Source organism: Fusarium tjaetaba (assembly GCF_013396195.1).
Source record: "Fusarium tjaetaba strain NRRL 66243 chromosome Unknown NRRL66243_c0000020, whole genome shotgun sequence".
Taxonomy (NCBI): Eukaryota; Fungi; Ascomycota; class Sordariomycetes; order Hypocreales; family Nectriaceae; genus Fusarium; species Fusarium tjaetaba.
Window position 1 is genome coordinate 88,978 of NW_023501216.1, and position 15,309 is coordinate 104,286.

The 15,309-nt window shown below is 49.8% G+C and overlaps 6 protein-coding genes across 6 annotated transcripts; 4 read left to right on the plus strand and 2 right to left on the minus strand.

Moving 5' to 3' along the window:
* Nucleotides 1–656: 656 nt before the first annotated feature.
* Nucleotides 657–2,673, plus strand: FTJAE_843 (AGC RSK RSK-unclassified kinase; the record flags this gene model as incomplete). Its single annotated transcript, XM_037355245.1, has 4 exons — nucleotides 657–1,482; nucleotides 1,534–1,833; nucleotides 1,884–2,265; nucleotides 2,316–2,673. 4 exons carry the CDS (start codon nucleotides 657–659, stop codon nucleotides 2,671–2,673), a joined length of 1,866 nt encoding a protein of 621 aa, XP_037212035.1.
* Nucleotides 2,674–3,701: 1,028 nt separating this feature from the next.
* Nucleotides 3,702–5,099, plus strand: FTJAE_844 (uncharacterized protein; the record flags this gene model as incomplete). Its single annotated transcript, XM_037355256.1, has 1 exon — nucleotides 3,702–5,099. One exon carries the CDS (start codon nucleotides 3,702–3,704, stop codon nucleotides 5,097–5,099), a length of 1,398 nt encoding a protein of 465 aa, XP_037212036.1.
* A 198-nt stretch (nucleotides 5,100–5,297) lies between these two features.
* FTJAE_845 (seryl-tRNA synthetase) lies at nucleotides 5,298–6,797 on the minus strand (the record flags this gene model as incomplete). The annotated part of the gene is made up of 1 exon (XM_037355267.1): nucleotides 5,298–6,797. The coding sequence occupies one exon, from the start codon at nucleotides 6,795–6,797 to the stop codon at nucleotides 5,298–5,300; it is 1,500 nt and encodes a 499-aa protein (XP_037212037.1).
* Nucleotides 6,798–7,156: 359 nt separating this feature from the next.
* FTJAE_846 (actin-related RO7) lies at nucleotides 7,157–9,153 on the minus strand (the record flags this gene model as incomplete). The annotated part of the gene is made up of 3 exons (XM_037355278.1): nucleotides 7,157–8,201; nucleotides 8,257–8,948; nucleotides 9,115–9,153. 3 exons carry the CDS (start codon nucleotides 9,151–9,153, stop codon nucleotides 7,157–7,159), a joined length of 1,776 nt encoding a protein of 591 aa, XP_037212038.1.
* A 26-nt stretch (nucleotides 9,154–9,179) lies between these two features.
* On the plus strand, nucleotides 9,180–11,662 carry FTJAE_847 (DNA repair endonuclease rad2; the record flags this gene model as incomplete). Its single annotated transcript, XM_037355289.1, has 3 exons — nucleotides 9,180–9,193; nucleotides 9,243–9,379; nucleotides 9,429–11,662. The coding sequence occupies 3 exons, from the start codon at nucleotides 9,180–9,182 to the stop codon at nucleotides 11,660–11,662; spliced, it is 2,385 nt and encodes a 794-aa protein (XP_037212039.1).
* Nucleotides 11,663–13,836: 2,174 nt separating this feature from the next.
* Nucleotides 13,837–14,688, plus strand: FTJAE_848 (uncharacterized protein; the record flags this gene model as incomplete). Its single annotated transcript, XM_037355300.1, has 1 exon — nucleotides 13,837–14,688. The coding sequence occupies one exon, from the start codon at nucleotides 13,837–13,839 to the stop codon at nucleotides 14,686–14,688; it is 852 nt and encodes a 283-aa protein (XP_037212040.1).
* Between the last annotated feature and the right edge of the window lie 621 nt (nucleotides 14,689–15,309).

Below are 15,309 nucleotides of genomic sequence, written 5' to 3' on the forward strand. Positions count from 1 at the left end.
GCTAGACTTTTAGAGCTGAGTTAGTGGGCGGGCAATGGGTGATAGAGGGGCCGGGGCCGATGCCGACCTGCATTGCATTGGACTGAGGTGCATTGTAATTATTAATCATGCCTCAGGCAGAAGTCTCCGACGCCCCCATTCCCATCGAATCCATCCATTCCCATCCATCCAAGGCCAGGGCCCATTTCCAATCCAATTCCCAGATCAAGGCCAATCCAATCCTAAGCAAGACCCAGCCATAGCCTGCCTGACCCAGGCCAGCAGCGTCATTCCCTCTTGAGGCTCTTGTGTCTTCTTCCTCCCTTTTCTTCTTCTACAACCGAACCGAACAGTGGTGTTGCTCCAAGCTCCCCTGTGACTTCTTTCTCTCAACAGGGTACGGATACCTTAGCTTCGTCTACCTAGTACCTACTCATCGGTCCCGACACTTATACCTATCTCGCTACGGACCGATACAAGGCCGCGACTTCAACAACGCGCAACAACAACCCCCTCGTGGATCTTTTACCTGTCTCAATCAACATCAACCCGCAAACGTTCTCTCGCCTCCCATTTATTTATTTCGTCGAATATGGAAGCAAATCTCTAGTCGAACTCCCGCCAAAGCTGTTTCCGTCTCCACCCATCTAAACGTTTCCGATAACGTTACCGTCGCTATGCCGTCTCAAAAGACCTCCAATGGCACCGGCCAGGTGAGCCATCGCCTGCGCAATTTCTTCCGCATGAACACTGGAGGTAGCACCGGCAGTGCTTCTAGCGATAAGGACAAGGAGAAGGAGAAGGAAAAGGAAAAGGGTTCGGCCGCCACCACTCCCGATCCCTCGAAATCCCGTCATACCAAGTTCTTTAGTAATACCGTCGGCCGTCTGCGCGCGCACACCGTCGCTAGCGAGGGTAACCAGCTGGAGGAAGCCATGAGTCCTACGGCACATGCGAACCCTTATTTCGCCCATCAAGGCCAACCGGGATTGCGTCACCACAATTCCGACTCCGTGCCCCCAAGCCCTCCTGATACACCGAGTCTCAAGGTCCAAAGCCCCGATGGTGCCCCTGCGAACGATCAAACTACTAGCGAAACCAAAGAGGAACTTGCCCGGAGACTTAGAAGAGTCGCCAGTGCACCCAATGCCCAGGGCCTGTTCTCCAAAAACGATCCCAACAATGAGCGTCCCGCAACTGCCGAGCTCGGCAAGGATCCTCTTCTCACAAGTTCAGGCGCATTGGGTCTTATAGAAACGGCCAAGGCTCTGGAGGCCGAGGATAAGGCCAAGCACGCCAATTCTGACGATGTTCTTGCTGCTCTTCCTGCCCCTAATCTGGGCATGGCTTTCCGCCGCACCTATAGTTCCAATTCTATCAAGGTTCGAAACGTCGAAGTTAGCCCCTCCAGCTTTGACAAGATCAAGCTTATTGGAAAGGGAGATGTCGGAAAGGTGTATCTTGTAAGGGAGAAGAAGAGCAGCAGGCTTTATGCCATGAAGAGTATGTCCATCACTCACGTTTACCTTCGCGACAACGACTAACTAGTTCCAGTACTAAGCAAGAAGGAAATGATCAAGCGCAACAAGATTAAGCGAGCTTTGGCAGAGCAGGAAATTCTTGCGACAAGTAACCATCCGTTCATTGTCACATTATACCACTCTTTCCAGTCGGAAGATTACCTGTACCTGTGTATGGAGTACTGCAGTGGCGGCGAGTTCTTCCGCGCTCTGCAAACACGACCTGGAAAATGTATCCCTGAAGAGGATGCTCGATTCTACGCCGCCGAGGTGACAGCAGCACTGGAATACCTGCATCTTATGGGTTTCATTTACCGAGACCTGAAGCCTGAGAGTATGTTGAGAAGTCGTGCTTACAAATCTCCCGCTGACCCTTTGTGATAGACATTCTCCTGCACCAATCGGGCCATATCATGCTTTCAGACTTCGACTTGTCCAAGCAGTCAGACCCTGGTGGCAAGCCAACCATGATTGTCGGCAAGAACGGAGCCCGTACCGATGCTCTCCCAACTATCGACACTCGTTCATGTATCGCTAACTTCCGCACAAACTCTTTTGTTGGCACAGAAGAGTACATCGCGCCAGAAGTGATTAAGGGCAGCGGTCACACAAGTGCAGTCGATTGGTGGACATTGGGTATCCTTATTTACGAAATGCTTTACGGCACAACACCCTTCAAGGGAAAGAACCGCAATGCAACTTTCGCAAATATCCTTAGAGAGGATATTCCATTCCCCGACCACACTGGTGCACCACAAATCTCCAAGTAAGTCCTAGGCGAAAACTCACTATCCTACTGTCCTAACCAAGCCACAGCCTCTGCAAGTCTTTGATAAGGAAACTACTCATCAAGGATGAGAATCGACGACTCGGCGCCCGAGCTGGCGCATCAGATATCAAGGCGCATCCATTCTTCAGAACGACACAATGGGCACTCATTCGACACCAAAAGCCACCGATTGTTCCTCACGCGGGCCGAGGAGTTGATACAGTCAACTTCCGAAACGTCAAGGAAAGCGAGAGTGTCGACTTGTCCGGATCAAGGGCGATGAACTTAACTGGAGTTCCGCTAGACAGTGGACTGGCAACTCCTGGTGGTGAAATTGCCGACCCGTTCCTCGAGTTCAACAGTGTCACTCTGCATCACGATGGCGACGACGATCATCACCGTTGAGTTTGAGTTTTGAGTTTCTGGGTGCAACATTTGAGGTTCAGGAGTTCGAAATATTGTTATTGATAGTTGACCTCGATCATGGATTGGACATGTTGCCGCACGTATACGCATGGGGTTATGATCTGAGATTCTTGCACTGGGGCGTCTATTCTTTTATTCAGCGTCATTTGACACATACTTTGCACTCGACACTCCTTTGGACGAATGCCTGTAAGAGGGAGAGGGGGGGAGAAACCACGAAAGGCAGAAGAGACAAAAGAAGCAGACAACGAAAGGGGACAGAAAACAGAAGCGGAGGGTAGAGAATCGAGAGACACAAGAGAGAGGAAGTCTCAGCATCCTATGATTTTGCCTCTGTTAAAATGGCGTCTGGCCTGGCGTTTCGGGAAGAGCGGTAAAGAAGTCATTTTATGTAAAGTTACCATTCAACAAAGATGACGAGCCATGCACGAACGAAGGCTAGCTTATAGAACCACAGGGATGATCTTTTTTATGGTTTCTTGAGTGATATGAGTTGAGGCAACGCACCAATATACCAACTACAAGCCGGGTTATGTCATGAGTCAACCATAGATAAACAAGGTTCATCTATCTAAGTTGACAGGTGTTTATGTAATATTTCGTTCACAGGTGAATACGTCGCGTGTTGATGTTTCTTCAAGGTCTGGGTCATCTGCGCTCAAGGACTTGGCACATGACCACACTTAGACACTTGCTGATGGGGGTGCAGGGGAACGTCTGCCTAAATGAGACCCTTGAGGACCCCTAAAGTCTGAAATGAACAGAGTTTTTGCCTGCGAAATTATGGAGACGAAATGCCCTGAGAACTTCTCGCATGACGGTAGTTGTGTTCATGGGGTCGGGTAGAAGAGAGTGCTCAGAGACTCAAAAGAGTGAAACTCCCCCAAATTCGAGTTGGTAAGGTCTCAGAAACACTTTTAATAACAGTTTTGGCTAGCTCGAGTCTTTATTTGAATATTGGATCTAGCGGTTTGAGTCGCCCAGCAGAACAGAGAATAAGAAACCTGATGTCACGACCACGCCCGGCTCCCGAAGCCCGGCACCGGACTCGGCGCTCATCGGATCGGGTCATTCCCGTCGCCGGAAGACCACAGCTTTCCCGGCCGTATCTTCTCGAATGGAGTACACAAAACTGTCGACAGAAAGAATTACTCAGTGTTGAAGAGTTTCAAGAAGAGATGGTGACGGTGGAAAGGCCCGGTTGGCGGAAGTTGGCTATTGTAAGAGGGGAATGTGATATGGGTGTTCTATTAGGCATGGAGTTGGATAGGAAAAGGGGAGGATGGGTTTGGGAGTTCCCCGAGTCTGAGATAAGGAAAAGGAAACCGGACGAGGAGGATGGTGAGACGAAAGAGAAAGATGACGATGAACCTGATGAGGATGAGGGGATCAGAATATGTCGTGCGTCTCTCATGGTCAAGGATCAACTGCCTATTCTTCTCCTCGATGGTCTTCCGTTTCGAATATCCTCACGGCCTTATCGACCGTCAAGAGTACCAAGTAATACTCGCCCAGACGGCAAAACATCAGGTAAACGTCCTCCAAAGCGATCCGGCCTGGAAGACTCCCTGTGGCAAGCCCTCGTCGATATTCGCCCGATAGAGGATCTAGTCGCAGAGATTATCTACGACATGTGGCTCCAGAAACTAGACTCATTACCACCTCTCGGATCTGATTCTGTGGATGTTCAGTGGACTATCGTGCGAGCCCTTGAAACCAATGCAGATATCACCAGAGGCATGGAGCGACGAGGAGAGTTCAGTACCATTACATCCGCAGACTGGTCAAATCTTGCAGAACGTCTGCATAGACGTATACAGCTCTCTGTTGCAGTTGCCCTCCAAGTACATGCCCAAGAAGCTCAAAACGACCCCAAAGATTCCAACTCCAGAAGTCTAGATCGAATAGCGTATCTAGGAGGTCTGTTGCTACCCCTGACAGTTGTGTCAGGAATATTGTCGATTGAAAGCTCATATGGCCCGGAGGGTAAATCATTCTGGGTGTTCTGGCTTGCATCGGGACTTTCTTCCCTCCTTGCGATCCTCATCATTTATGCAGATCACCTGCGAACATTGGATGTTTGGATGGAGGTTGCTGCAACTGAGATTCTGGACTTGGATCACAACAAACGGTTCCAAGCGAATAGAACACCGCGCCGACGAGAATACCATAGCAGTGGTGATCCAGAGCGTGGGGAAGCAAAGTTGACGACAGCGTCGGATGGAGGCGTGTATGTTGTGCAACACAGGGGAGATGGGACTAGGGGCAGAGCATGGAGAAGAGGAGAACTAGGTTGGGTTGGGGCGATGAAGAAGATGTCCGGATGGTATAGATGGAGGGGAAGTCCAGGTATAGAGTTCATGATGCCTGGTTGGGAGAGGAAAGTAAAGAACTTGATGTGGTGATAACATATTTGTCTCCAGACTTCTCAAGATAGACTGCTTAGAGGCTATAAAGGACAGTGCTTTGTATTCAATAGATAGACTACGCCTTGCGTTTCATATTAAATAAGATATCAAGATTTCATAGCAATTATGCCTCCGTCATATTCTCCATTCGTACACGCACGCAGTCAAAGTCATGCTTCATCCCTCATTCCAAACTTACACGCGATCCACGCTCGAACGACGTCCCCCAAGACCAATCTTTTCTTTGCCATCCATCCATGGCCGTAAGCACTCTGGAATTGTGACAGTCTTGGCCTCTTCATCCCATCCATTCTCCAGAATAGCTGCTATCACACGAGGAACAGCCAGGGCAGTACCATTGGACGTCCATGGGAAGGCGAGCTTGCCATCAATGCGTGTTCGTGTGCCGAGGCGGCGGGTTTGGTAGTCGGTGCACATACTTGCTGATGTGACTTCACCCCAGTTGTCGCGGCGGCTGGGGAAGAAAGCCTCTATGTCGATCTTACGGGTGGCTGATGCGCCTAGATCGTGGGAGGGCATAGATAGAATACGGCAGTAAAGTCCAAGTGAAGACAGGATCTCGGTCTGCAAGTCGAGCATCTCGTCAAAGAGTTCCTGAGCGATATCCTCATCCGGTGCTGTCCATGCGAACATTTCCACCTTGGTGAACTCGTGTACTCGGTATAGACCCTTGGTGTCGGCACCACGGGCTCCAGCTTCAGCGCGATAGCAGCGAGAGACGGCAACTCGCTTGAGAGGTAGGTCTTCGGAATCAAGAGTAGTGTTGGCCTTCATTCCTGCAAGAGCAATCTCGGATGTTCCAGTGAGACACATCTCAGGGACACCGCGCTCAGCGTCTTCGGCTGACTGGGCGATAGTGTAGACTTGTTGTTCGCCGTTCAGGTCGCGGGGTTGGAATCCACAGGCAGCTCCAATGTGACTGTAAACCATGCTGGGGGGCGACACCTGTGTCCAGCCATGACGGGTTGCAACAGCGAGGGCATATTGAACCAAAGCTTGCTCCAGTTGAGCAGCCTCACCAAGAAGATAATACCAACCCCAACCAGAAGCCGTAGCAGCACCAGCGAAATCAAAGATACCAAGCTCGGAACCGATGTGAACATGAGATCGCCAGATTTTATCCTCAGGTGATTCCGTAAAAGTGGGTGGGTCGTTGATGTAGCTCATGACCTCAAAATCGCTTCCCTTTGGAGTATCAGGATGAGTGAGATTGGGCAACTCGAGCGCCAACTCTTCCATTTGCGTAACAGCCTGCGATTCTCCCTTTTCAATTGCCGAAAGATCCTGTTTGAGCTGTCGCGCCTCCTCCTGGATCTGCTCACGGGTCAATTGGCGCACTTCCTTAAGATCCTCATCATCACTACTCGTCGCCGGGTTCGCAAGCTGTCTCCTCAACAAATTCGACCTCTCCCGCAAAGCGCGACCCTGTCGCTGAAGATCCTGCCATCTCGCATGAAGTTCTAGAATTTTAGCTGGGTTTTGCGCTTGGTTGCGATAGTTGCGCTCCACGCAAGTTTGCTGATAAAGTTCTGCGTGTTGTCTGATGTGCTTGATATCGACGATGGGTTTCGGCGCTGAGGGAGGCCGCTTCACATCTGCGAAACTGCGAGCCAATAGCGGATTGAGCCTCGGGTGTAGAGCGCGACACCGTAGGCGCGATAATGTCTTGTTCATGGTGGATGTTGAATTGGTGAGCAGCTCATATGAAGCATGACTGAGGTACTAAGCTAGACTGCCTGATCAGCGAGTTTGGAGCTTGACATCGGCTGCCGAAGCTTAACAGTGGAGAGCTTGCTTAATGCAATTACCCGAGCGAATAGACTACGGACCATCACGGAATGGGACATCAACCTTCAGGTATTCATTCATTCATTCTTGGCAAATAGACAAACATTGCATGTAATTGGACCAATTATGTTGATCTCGTCCTAAATAGGGTATTTGGTTGCCTAACTAACCTGGCCTACCTCATCTGCCACACCAACATGATCCTCATTTCATGTCATGATATCTATCTCTCAACGTTGAACCTCCTACAGGTAACCCCATACACCTAGAGTCCAGTTCCCGTGATGTCCTCCGCCTCCCCGAGCGTAACCTCCTGCTTGCACGCTCTGTCTGTGTTGTGCCTTGAAGTCCACTTCGCTAGGTCGAGAAGCTCCATTGGCGCCTTGTAGAAGCCACGACTCGCGATCAATAATCGCCATGGCAGGAATCTTCAACTGACAGAGTAAGCTACCTCCAATCCATGGACCAAGAGTATGGATCACTCGGATCTGGCCCTTGAATTGTGGAACCGTAGCCCGCTGTCGTACAACCTTGGCTTCTATCGGGTCGTGCTCTGGCTTTGAATCGGCTGCGTTCTTGGGAGATTTGCGTTGTTCGGCTTCACCTGGTGATGAGGATGGCGAGCCTTCTGTAGGAGAAGTGGTGCTGGACTGCTGATGGATCCTAGCACTATTGCGATGCTTGTCCACAACCTTTCCGAACACTGGCTCCCATCCCCTCTTGTTGACGATGGCTGTGAGATCGTCGATAATTCGTTGCTTGATGCCCAAGATATTGGAACATCCTCCCGTGAACATTATGCGTGACATGCAGATTGCTCGTACATCCAGTGGTAGTTGTAAAAGATGTCTATACAATAGCAGGTGCAGCGGTAATTCATCGTCGTCAAATGTCGCTCGGTCTGCTGAAGGGTCGAAGAAGGTATCGTCGCAGACCTCGGCGAGTTTCTCAAAGGGAAGCTCCACTGTCACTGGACGACGACTTGTGTTGATGGGTATTTGGGCGACCCCTGTTGGAACGCCAGCTTGCGCAGACTCAGCCTCGATTTCTTCTTGTTCATCAACTGTTTCCAGCTGAGTCGACTGCCTTTGAGATGATCGAAATTCTGATGGCTTGCACCACATCAAACGACACATGATGTCTTCGCATTCCTCAAAGCCTAGTGCTCTTTGTTTGGTGACATCATGTTCTCCTGGTATTAATGGCTCGATGGTTTTGTAAAGTGTGTCTAAAAGCGCTCTGCCACCTCGGACTGTGCGTGTTGTCTTGACTTCCCGGTATTCATAGACGCTGGTGATGACAGTCTCTGCCCAACCCATATCTATCACCAAGGCGGATCTCACACCTGCTGAGATGGCCGACATGGACGGTGTTGACATGAGAGAGATAGTTGGTGACTGAAATCTGCTGAACAGTGTATCCAAGGTGGCTGTCAACAGTGGTAAAGGTACCCCAGAGTCTAAGACCAGCCCAAGTCTTCGTGGTCTGGAATCGATGAGCAAGTATCTGTATGCATGTAAGCAACTGTCCCTTGTGATATTTAAGATAGACAAACTTTGAGAAAGCATCATGTAGCACACGCTCCAGCTTATCCTGATATAGTCCAAGCTCTATATCTCTTAGATCATATCGCCAAAACTCATGTTCCTTTGACCATTGCAAGCCAGGTGACCGTTTCGGCTGCTGCCAGCCTCTAAAGTCTCCAGCCCGCCTTTGATCTTCAGGGCTGCATTGAAGAACCACCCTGGGAGATGTGTCGCCCGCAAATCCCACTCTGATATGGCGTGAGCCCAACTCAACAACGATGAACTCGTCATCAGCACGAATAGTCGATGGTGAGCCGTATGATGAAATAACAGACGAGCGATTCGGGGTATGTGGAGTCGTTGGACTTGGCCCCTGAGGAGGACCTCCACGGATACTAGCCACGCTTCTATGAGCAAGTGTAGATCCAGCGCCAGAGGCCATCACGAGTGAGATGAATTCTTCTGCGTTTCCTGCTTCTTCCCTTTGTTCGATGTTGGCGATGAGATGCCCCTGGTCAGGGCGTAGCCATGTAACTTCACTTAACGCTGGTTGGTTGAATGGTTATTTGAAGTCGGCGTTTCTAGCGCCGATCTGCCGCCTTCACTGGCCAAGAAAACAGTGGTCTCTGGTAACCGCAGCGACGTGGGGCAACCTTGAACCGTGAATTCCAACCTACATCATCGACTATTGAATCAGGAGAGTGCTTGAAGCTCATTGCTTCAAGATCTTTCTGATGTTCAAATGGGTATCAAAGGGTAAGAATCTCCTGTTATGTAATGCCGAAAACCGGGCTAACATCTCCAGGATCTACCAAGAGGTGGGCGAAGGCGAACGAGTGGCCTTACTGAAACTCGCCGCCGAGTCACTAGAGAAGCAGGGACGGCCTTTACGAATAGCAATTGATATTGCGATTTGGCAATTTCAAAATCAGGCGGCGCAAGGTATACCACAGCCACTGAGATACTGGGGCGCTTCTCTAACAACGGTCAGGCGGCACGAATCCCGAAATTCGAACTTTATTCTACCGACTCGTTCGTCTACTGGCATGTCCAGTCGAGCCCATCTTTGTCTTCGACGGTCCATACAAGCCTGCGATCAAGCGCAACAAGAAATCCGGTCGAGGCGACTCCTTCGCGAATGCACAAGCGAAACGATTAATTCGACTATTCGGCTGCAACACCCATGATGCGCCTGGAGAAGCTGAGGCGGAGTGCGCTCTGCTGCAGAAACATGGCGTCGTAGACATGGTTCTTACAGAAGATGTTGACGCTCTGATGTTTGGATGCACCAAAATGCTACGTCAGTGGTCACCAGCATCGAAACGCGACACAACACCGACGCACGTCTCTCTGTTCGATACGGAGAAGATGAAGCTTGACCAACATGGCTTGGATCGCGAAGGCATGGTTCTTGTTGCTTTGATGAGCGGCGGCGACTATGATCCTAATGGGCTCCCCGGCTGTGGCATCAAAGTGGCTGTTGAGGCTGCCAAAGCTGGCTTTGGCCGAGATCTCTGTCGCCTGAAGGCGGTGGACAAAGAAGGGACAGCGGCTTGGAGGAATTCTTTGATACATGAGCTTCGCACCAACGAGAGTGGTCATTTCAAGAGGAAGAACAAGGCCCTGGCGATACCGGAAACCTTCCCAGACTTCAAGGTTCTACGCTACTATACACATCCTGTTGTGTCCCCAGGAGAAAGTATAGACGAGATCCGAGAGAAGGTTCATCTGAAAAGAGAGATCCAGTTTGAAGACCTAAGAGAGTTTACGAGAGAGGTCTTTGGCTGGGATTACCGAGTTGGCGCTCTCAAGTTCATAAAGGTGCTTTCTCATGCAGTGCTTGTCCAAAAGTTACAGGCTCTAGAACGACATGACAACGCAGACTACGTCAAAGGGATCGCAGGGTTCAGGTCCGATCTCAAGAATGACTTGGTGGCGCAAGTTCGCATACAGCATATTCCAAGCGAAATTGTGCCCATCGACTTATCCAAAGAGGAAGATGAAAAGATAGTGCAAGCTCGAGGTGGACTGGCACTGAACAGCGATGACGAAATCGACGATGCGGAGAACATCGAGGAATCCACGGCGAAACGGCAGCCGGCTCCTTTTAACCCTTCAGGGCGGCAAGGTGTTTGGGCATTGGAAATATTGGCGAAGTCGAGGATACCAGAGGTGTTTGCAGACGCTCAGGTGATGCAAAAGGCTGCAGAGAAGAAGAAACAGCAAGCAAAGGAACCAAAAACGAAAGGAACAAGGTCCAAGCCTGGCCCGAAGACGGGGATGCCTGCTGGGGCGCTTAACAAGTTTGTGCGAGCAAGCAAACCTCATACTGTCTCTACAGTGACTTCCAAGGCTCTACCCAAAGAGAACGAAATCATCACCTCGCCGATCCGACCGACAACGTCCCGCCGCTTGCGAATACCGTCACCTCTGGAGCCAAGTAAGCAATCTGTGTCAACCTCGGGTAGCACCGTCAGGCAGACAACAACCCCTTGGACACTTGCCAGCTCACAGGTGACTCCTAGGACACGAAAGCCTGCAAATGAACAGCAAGCGATTGTTATCACATCTAGCCCGCCCTGTGCAGCAGACTCGCCTCCCCCTTCGCCTTCGCCGCGGCCAAGGACTCGTGTGCCTGCCTCTCGCGACTTACCTGAACCGATGCGTGCGATTTCTATGTCAAGTGGTTCTCCGCAAAGGCTGAAAGACTCGGCGTTGAACGCGAGACGTGTAAACCCACCGACTTCTTCTCAGTCATCTCAACCACCCAAGATGAAACAAATGTCTATGGACATGTTCACAAAAAAGACCAAGAACACGTGTTCCTCCCAGACTTCTGTTTCAAAACCTTCACTCCCAGCTTCCAAACAACACCAGCCAAGATCTCAAACGAGCTTCGATGATGACTTTGATAGTGACTCGTCAACCGATCTTGCTCCCCTCTCCTCCCTCATCTCCCGCTCCTCTGCATCCCCCAACAAACGACAACAATCGTCCTTGCCACCAGATCGAAACGCAACCCCAAGCCCTGCTCCTGCGCGGAAGAAGAAGTTACTCATCCCAAAGGCCAGCGCCATGGGTTTCTACGAGGAGGTGGAGGTCGACGCAGAAGAGCGCGATGAGCTGATGGCTAGGGAAACAGCAGCTCTAGAGCGCAGAGGAGTTAAGGCTAAGATTTTTCGGACGAGCGATGTTGGATTTATAGACCTGACGCAGGATGATTAAGGGCATATATACACGAAACAGCATGGTTACGGCGTTTTCAGGTTCGATTTCAGGCGTTACATGGCGGATAGCATATTCACGATCCATCACTTCTGGCATCGTTACAAAGAATCGACATCAACATACTCATTAACACAATTTGCTGGTTCCAGGGCCACGTTACTCAGTATGCACACAAAGTGACTCTGGAATACGGCCCGAGAGGCTACTTCTTTACATTCCCTGTAACCTACCCGAAGCTATTTAGACATTAGACAAGTGTATAAGTTGATTTTAATTTAATTTCATTAACAAAACTGGCTTCCCTTGGTAGTTCCTTGTGTCCTTTGTGGGACCTGGCAGTAAATACAGGGTAAACTGAAAGGTCGAGCCTCTAAGTTGGGCTCAGACTGGAGGGAAACAGAACGCTTATTGTGACCCGCACCTATTTCTATTAATGGGCGCATCTATCTCTGAACGATCTGACGTTACAGCAACGAATGACGAAATACTTGAGTAAATTAGAGCTTTCACAAATAAACTCAACTCGTTTATCACAGTCAGATTCACTAGAATTGTAAACCAAGACACTAACAGCCCTACGAGATGCTATTTCTAACACCGGCGCTTACACCTGGTTGGTCAAAAATAGCATCGCGGCTAAGTTTCCGTTTGATAGAGCACAAGCGCCTGGCTGGGTCTTTGGCCTAGCAATAAGCGACCCTAGCATACGAAAACGAGATCCGGGTTGTTTTTGGGGGCTTGCTTGAGTGAGCTGAAAAATGAGGGAAGCTTTGCAGAAGTTGGCTGAGCTGGAGTTAGTTTTTAGTATTTGTCCGGATGATGAACTCCCCCTTAGATTGTTTGGTTGAGCATTTACCGTACAGGATACAGAACCAGCGTATTTCTTTAACAGTATTATCCCCATCCTGCATTACCGGTGCCACTTATACTTGTCTGAACAATTTAATGAACCAATTCTCTGCATTTGATGACTCCAACTCTCTTTTATTCCATCCATCATGAAGCCTCTGGTCTTCTGTATTTCAGTGGAGACCACTTCATTGGCCACTTAGCGTTGGCCCTGAGGCCCACTTAGAGCCCCGGCTCGTAGTGCAAGGCCTGAAACAACGTTTCGACACAGCACAGCCAATCGTGCTCCATCTCAACCCCGGTCTTGAGATTCAAATATAACAAACCATCCAGCGATGGCGCCCAACGTTCAGGACGACAGCGCTTGCGGATGAAATCGCACGAGCACCAGACTTAGGCGCTGACCTGGGTCGACTGGTCTGAGTCGCTGCGACCTGTTGCTGCCCATCGGGGCCCTCCACACAGAGCAAGGAACCGCTGAAACCGAGTCTGAATAGCAGCAGCTCGCGGCCAGATACAGCGGCCATGACGGCAGCGCTGATGGGTTCTCTGCATTTCTGACACTATTGACTACCCGAGTGGAGCCCAGCATCAGAGTAAATCGTTGACGCGATTCGATGCGGGAAACGATCGAACCGTGAGTCGCCTCCCTTTTGGTTGGCTCTCCAGCTTCACATCCATGCCATGATGAGAAACCACGGCTTCGCTTGGTCGATGGTGCATGCAGGGGCCAACCAAAGTTTTGTTCTGATGTAGCATCGTTTCCAACAAAGAGTGTGACTGTTGTGTGCATATGCAGTCGCTCTTAAAGTCTGCCTGTGCCAGCTGTTCAGGTGGCAAACCCCTCCCCATTTCCTATTGTTCTTCGTTCATTCAAAGCCCAACAATGGTGTTCAATCACCTTCATTGACCTATTTCCTATCATTAAACCTTCTATTCTTTGGACTTCCTCTTGTTCACCTATTGACTGTTCGGACTGGTTCCAATATCACATACACTTTCTCATTTGTGCAAGCTTCGACTCACTTATAAACCAACTCACTGATAACGTTCACTTACATACACCCGACAAACTTCACTTCACTGTCGTGACTATAACTTCGATTCAAAAGTTTCTACACAACTCAAATATCACGCTTTGCTACTTCAAAGTAAGTCCTTGAGTTACCTACCTTACGTTTAACAAGAAAGTCGTCGTCTAACCACTTCCTCTAGCCTTCTTCCTTCCTTATCAAAACTTCATCTCGATATTTTCTCGACCTTCAGTCGTAACTCAACAACATTTCATTCATTTCTACCTACTAAATACGCCATCGCCCGCCATGTTCGGATTTGGTCAGCGAGCCTGGGGCCCAGGCATGATCATTCTCCAGATCCTGCGTGTTTTCACGATCATCAGCCTTCTAGCCGCCGCTGCCTCTTGTTGGGTCCTCATCATCAAGATCGACACCTCCAAAGGCTGGTTCTTTTTCGAGGCTCTCTCTCTCGCGATGCTGAGTTCAGCCACCATATTCCTCGTCATTTCCGAGTTGCCCTTCTGCAAAGCGTATTTCGCCAACCATTGGCCCGTCTTCTCCGATGAACACGGTCTCTTTTGGCTTGGAATCGCTCTTATACTGATTGGGACGAACCTCCTCGGCAAGCTCAACTCGGAGGATTATAGTAGCGAGCATTTGGGTCTTCCCTTTTGGCGACTTATCGTGTCCGCTGGCATCTTGACCTCCACCTTCGGCCTTACGAACCTCATCTGCACTTTCGTCTTCCGAGGTGTCAACGTCAATGCTCGCAAGATTCGGTCCAATGGATCCCTCGCGGACGATGAATCGTTCGGCAAACCCCAGTCTAACTACAGCGCATCATTTACTAATGAAGATCGACCTCAGAATACTTTCAAAAGATTCTTTTGGGACAGGAAGAACGAGTCCACACCCCGACGACCTACCATAAGTCAACCTATCACTCGTGAGCGTGATCTTGAGCGCAATGCCCCTCCTCCCCCTCACTATGAGCATCAAGAACCCTCTTCACTCAATCGGCACTCATACGACTCTGGCGAGGACCGCCGTAGTCCCATCGTCCCCGAAGTTCGTCGCCCAGATACAGCCCTGCACCCCATGAATATTCGCCCGCATAGCCCGAGCATGTACTCGGAGGCGCACATGTCTCGATTCTAGGAAGGGCCGGCGCGCAAATAGGAGAAAGCGCGTAAAGTAGCGGAGGACAAGAAGCAATCGGCACAGGCCGCGAAGACGGTCCACAAGACTGTGAAGAACAAGGAGAATGTACAGTGCAACTCGGAAAGTTGTTACTGCAAAGGTTGCGTGCGCGAAGGAAAAAAGGTAGAAGGGCGTTAAGGCATTAGGAGTCAGCGATACCACGTTTTGGATTTGTGGCTTTTTTATTTGTTTGCTAGCAGGGATACCATCTTGTCAAACTGTCTTTATAACCAGTTCAAAAAATCATATTCAAACTCAAATTTGTTTCTAAGATTAATATTCAGAAGGCTCATGTATTTATGCAGAGACTTGTTTCTTCTTGACCTACTGTTTCTCAAGCTATGAACAGCCCTTATATTAAAGTGGCTATGCACAGATAGTACTGTAGAGAATCGAGGTTTCAGTAGGCCGTGGTGGAATTTCTATCAGTTTAAGTTTACATTTGGAGGCCTTAAAGTTCAGAGCCCTTGGCTGACACGATAACCTCGTGGCGTAGCACGCACATTGCCCGACTTTATTTGTCAGCCGATAAGGAACAAACGAATGCCTGAGGGCGTAAAGCCAGAAAACCGCGGATTT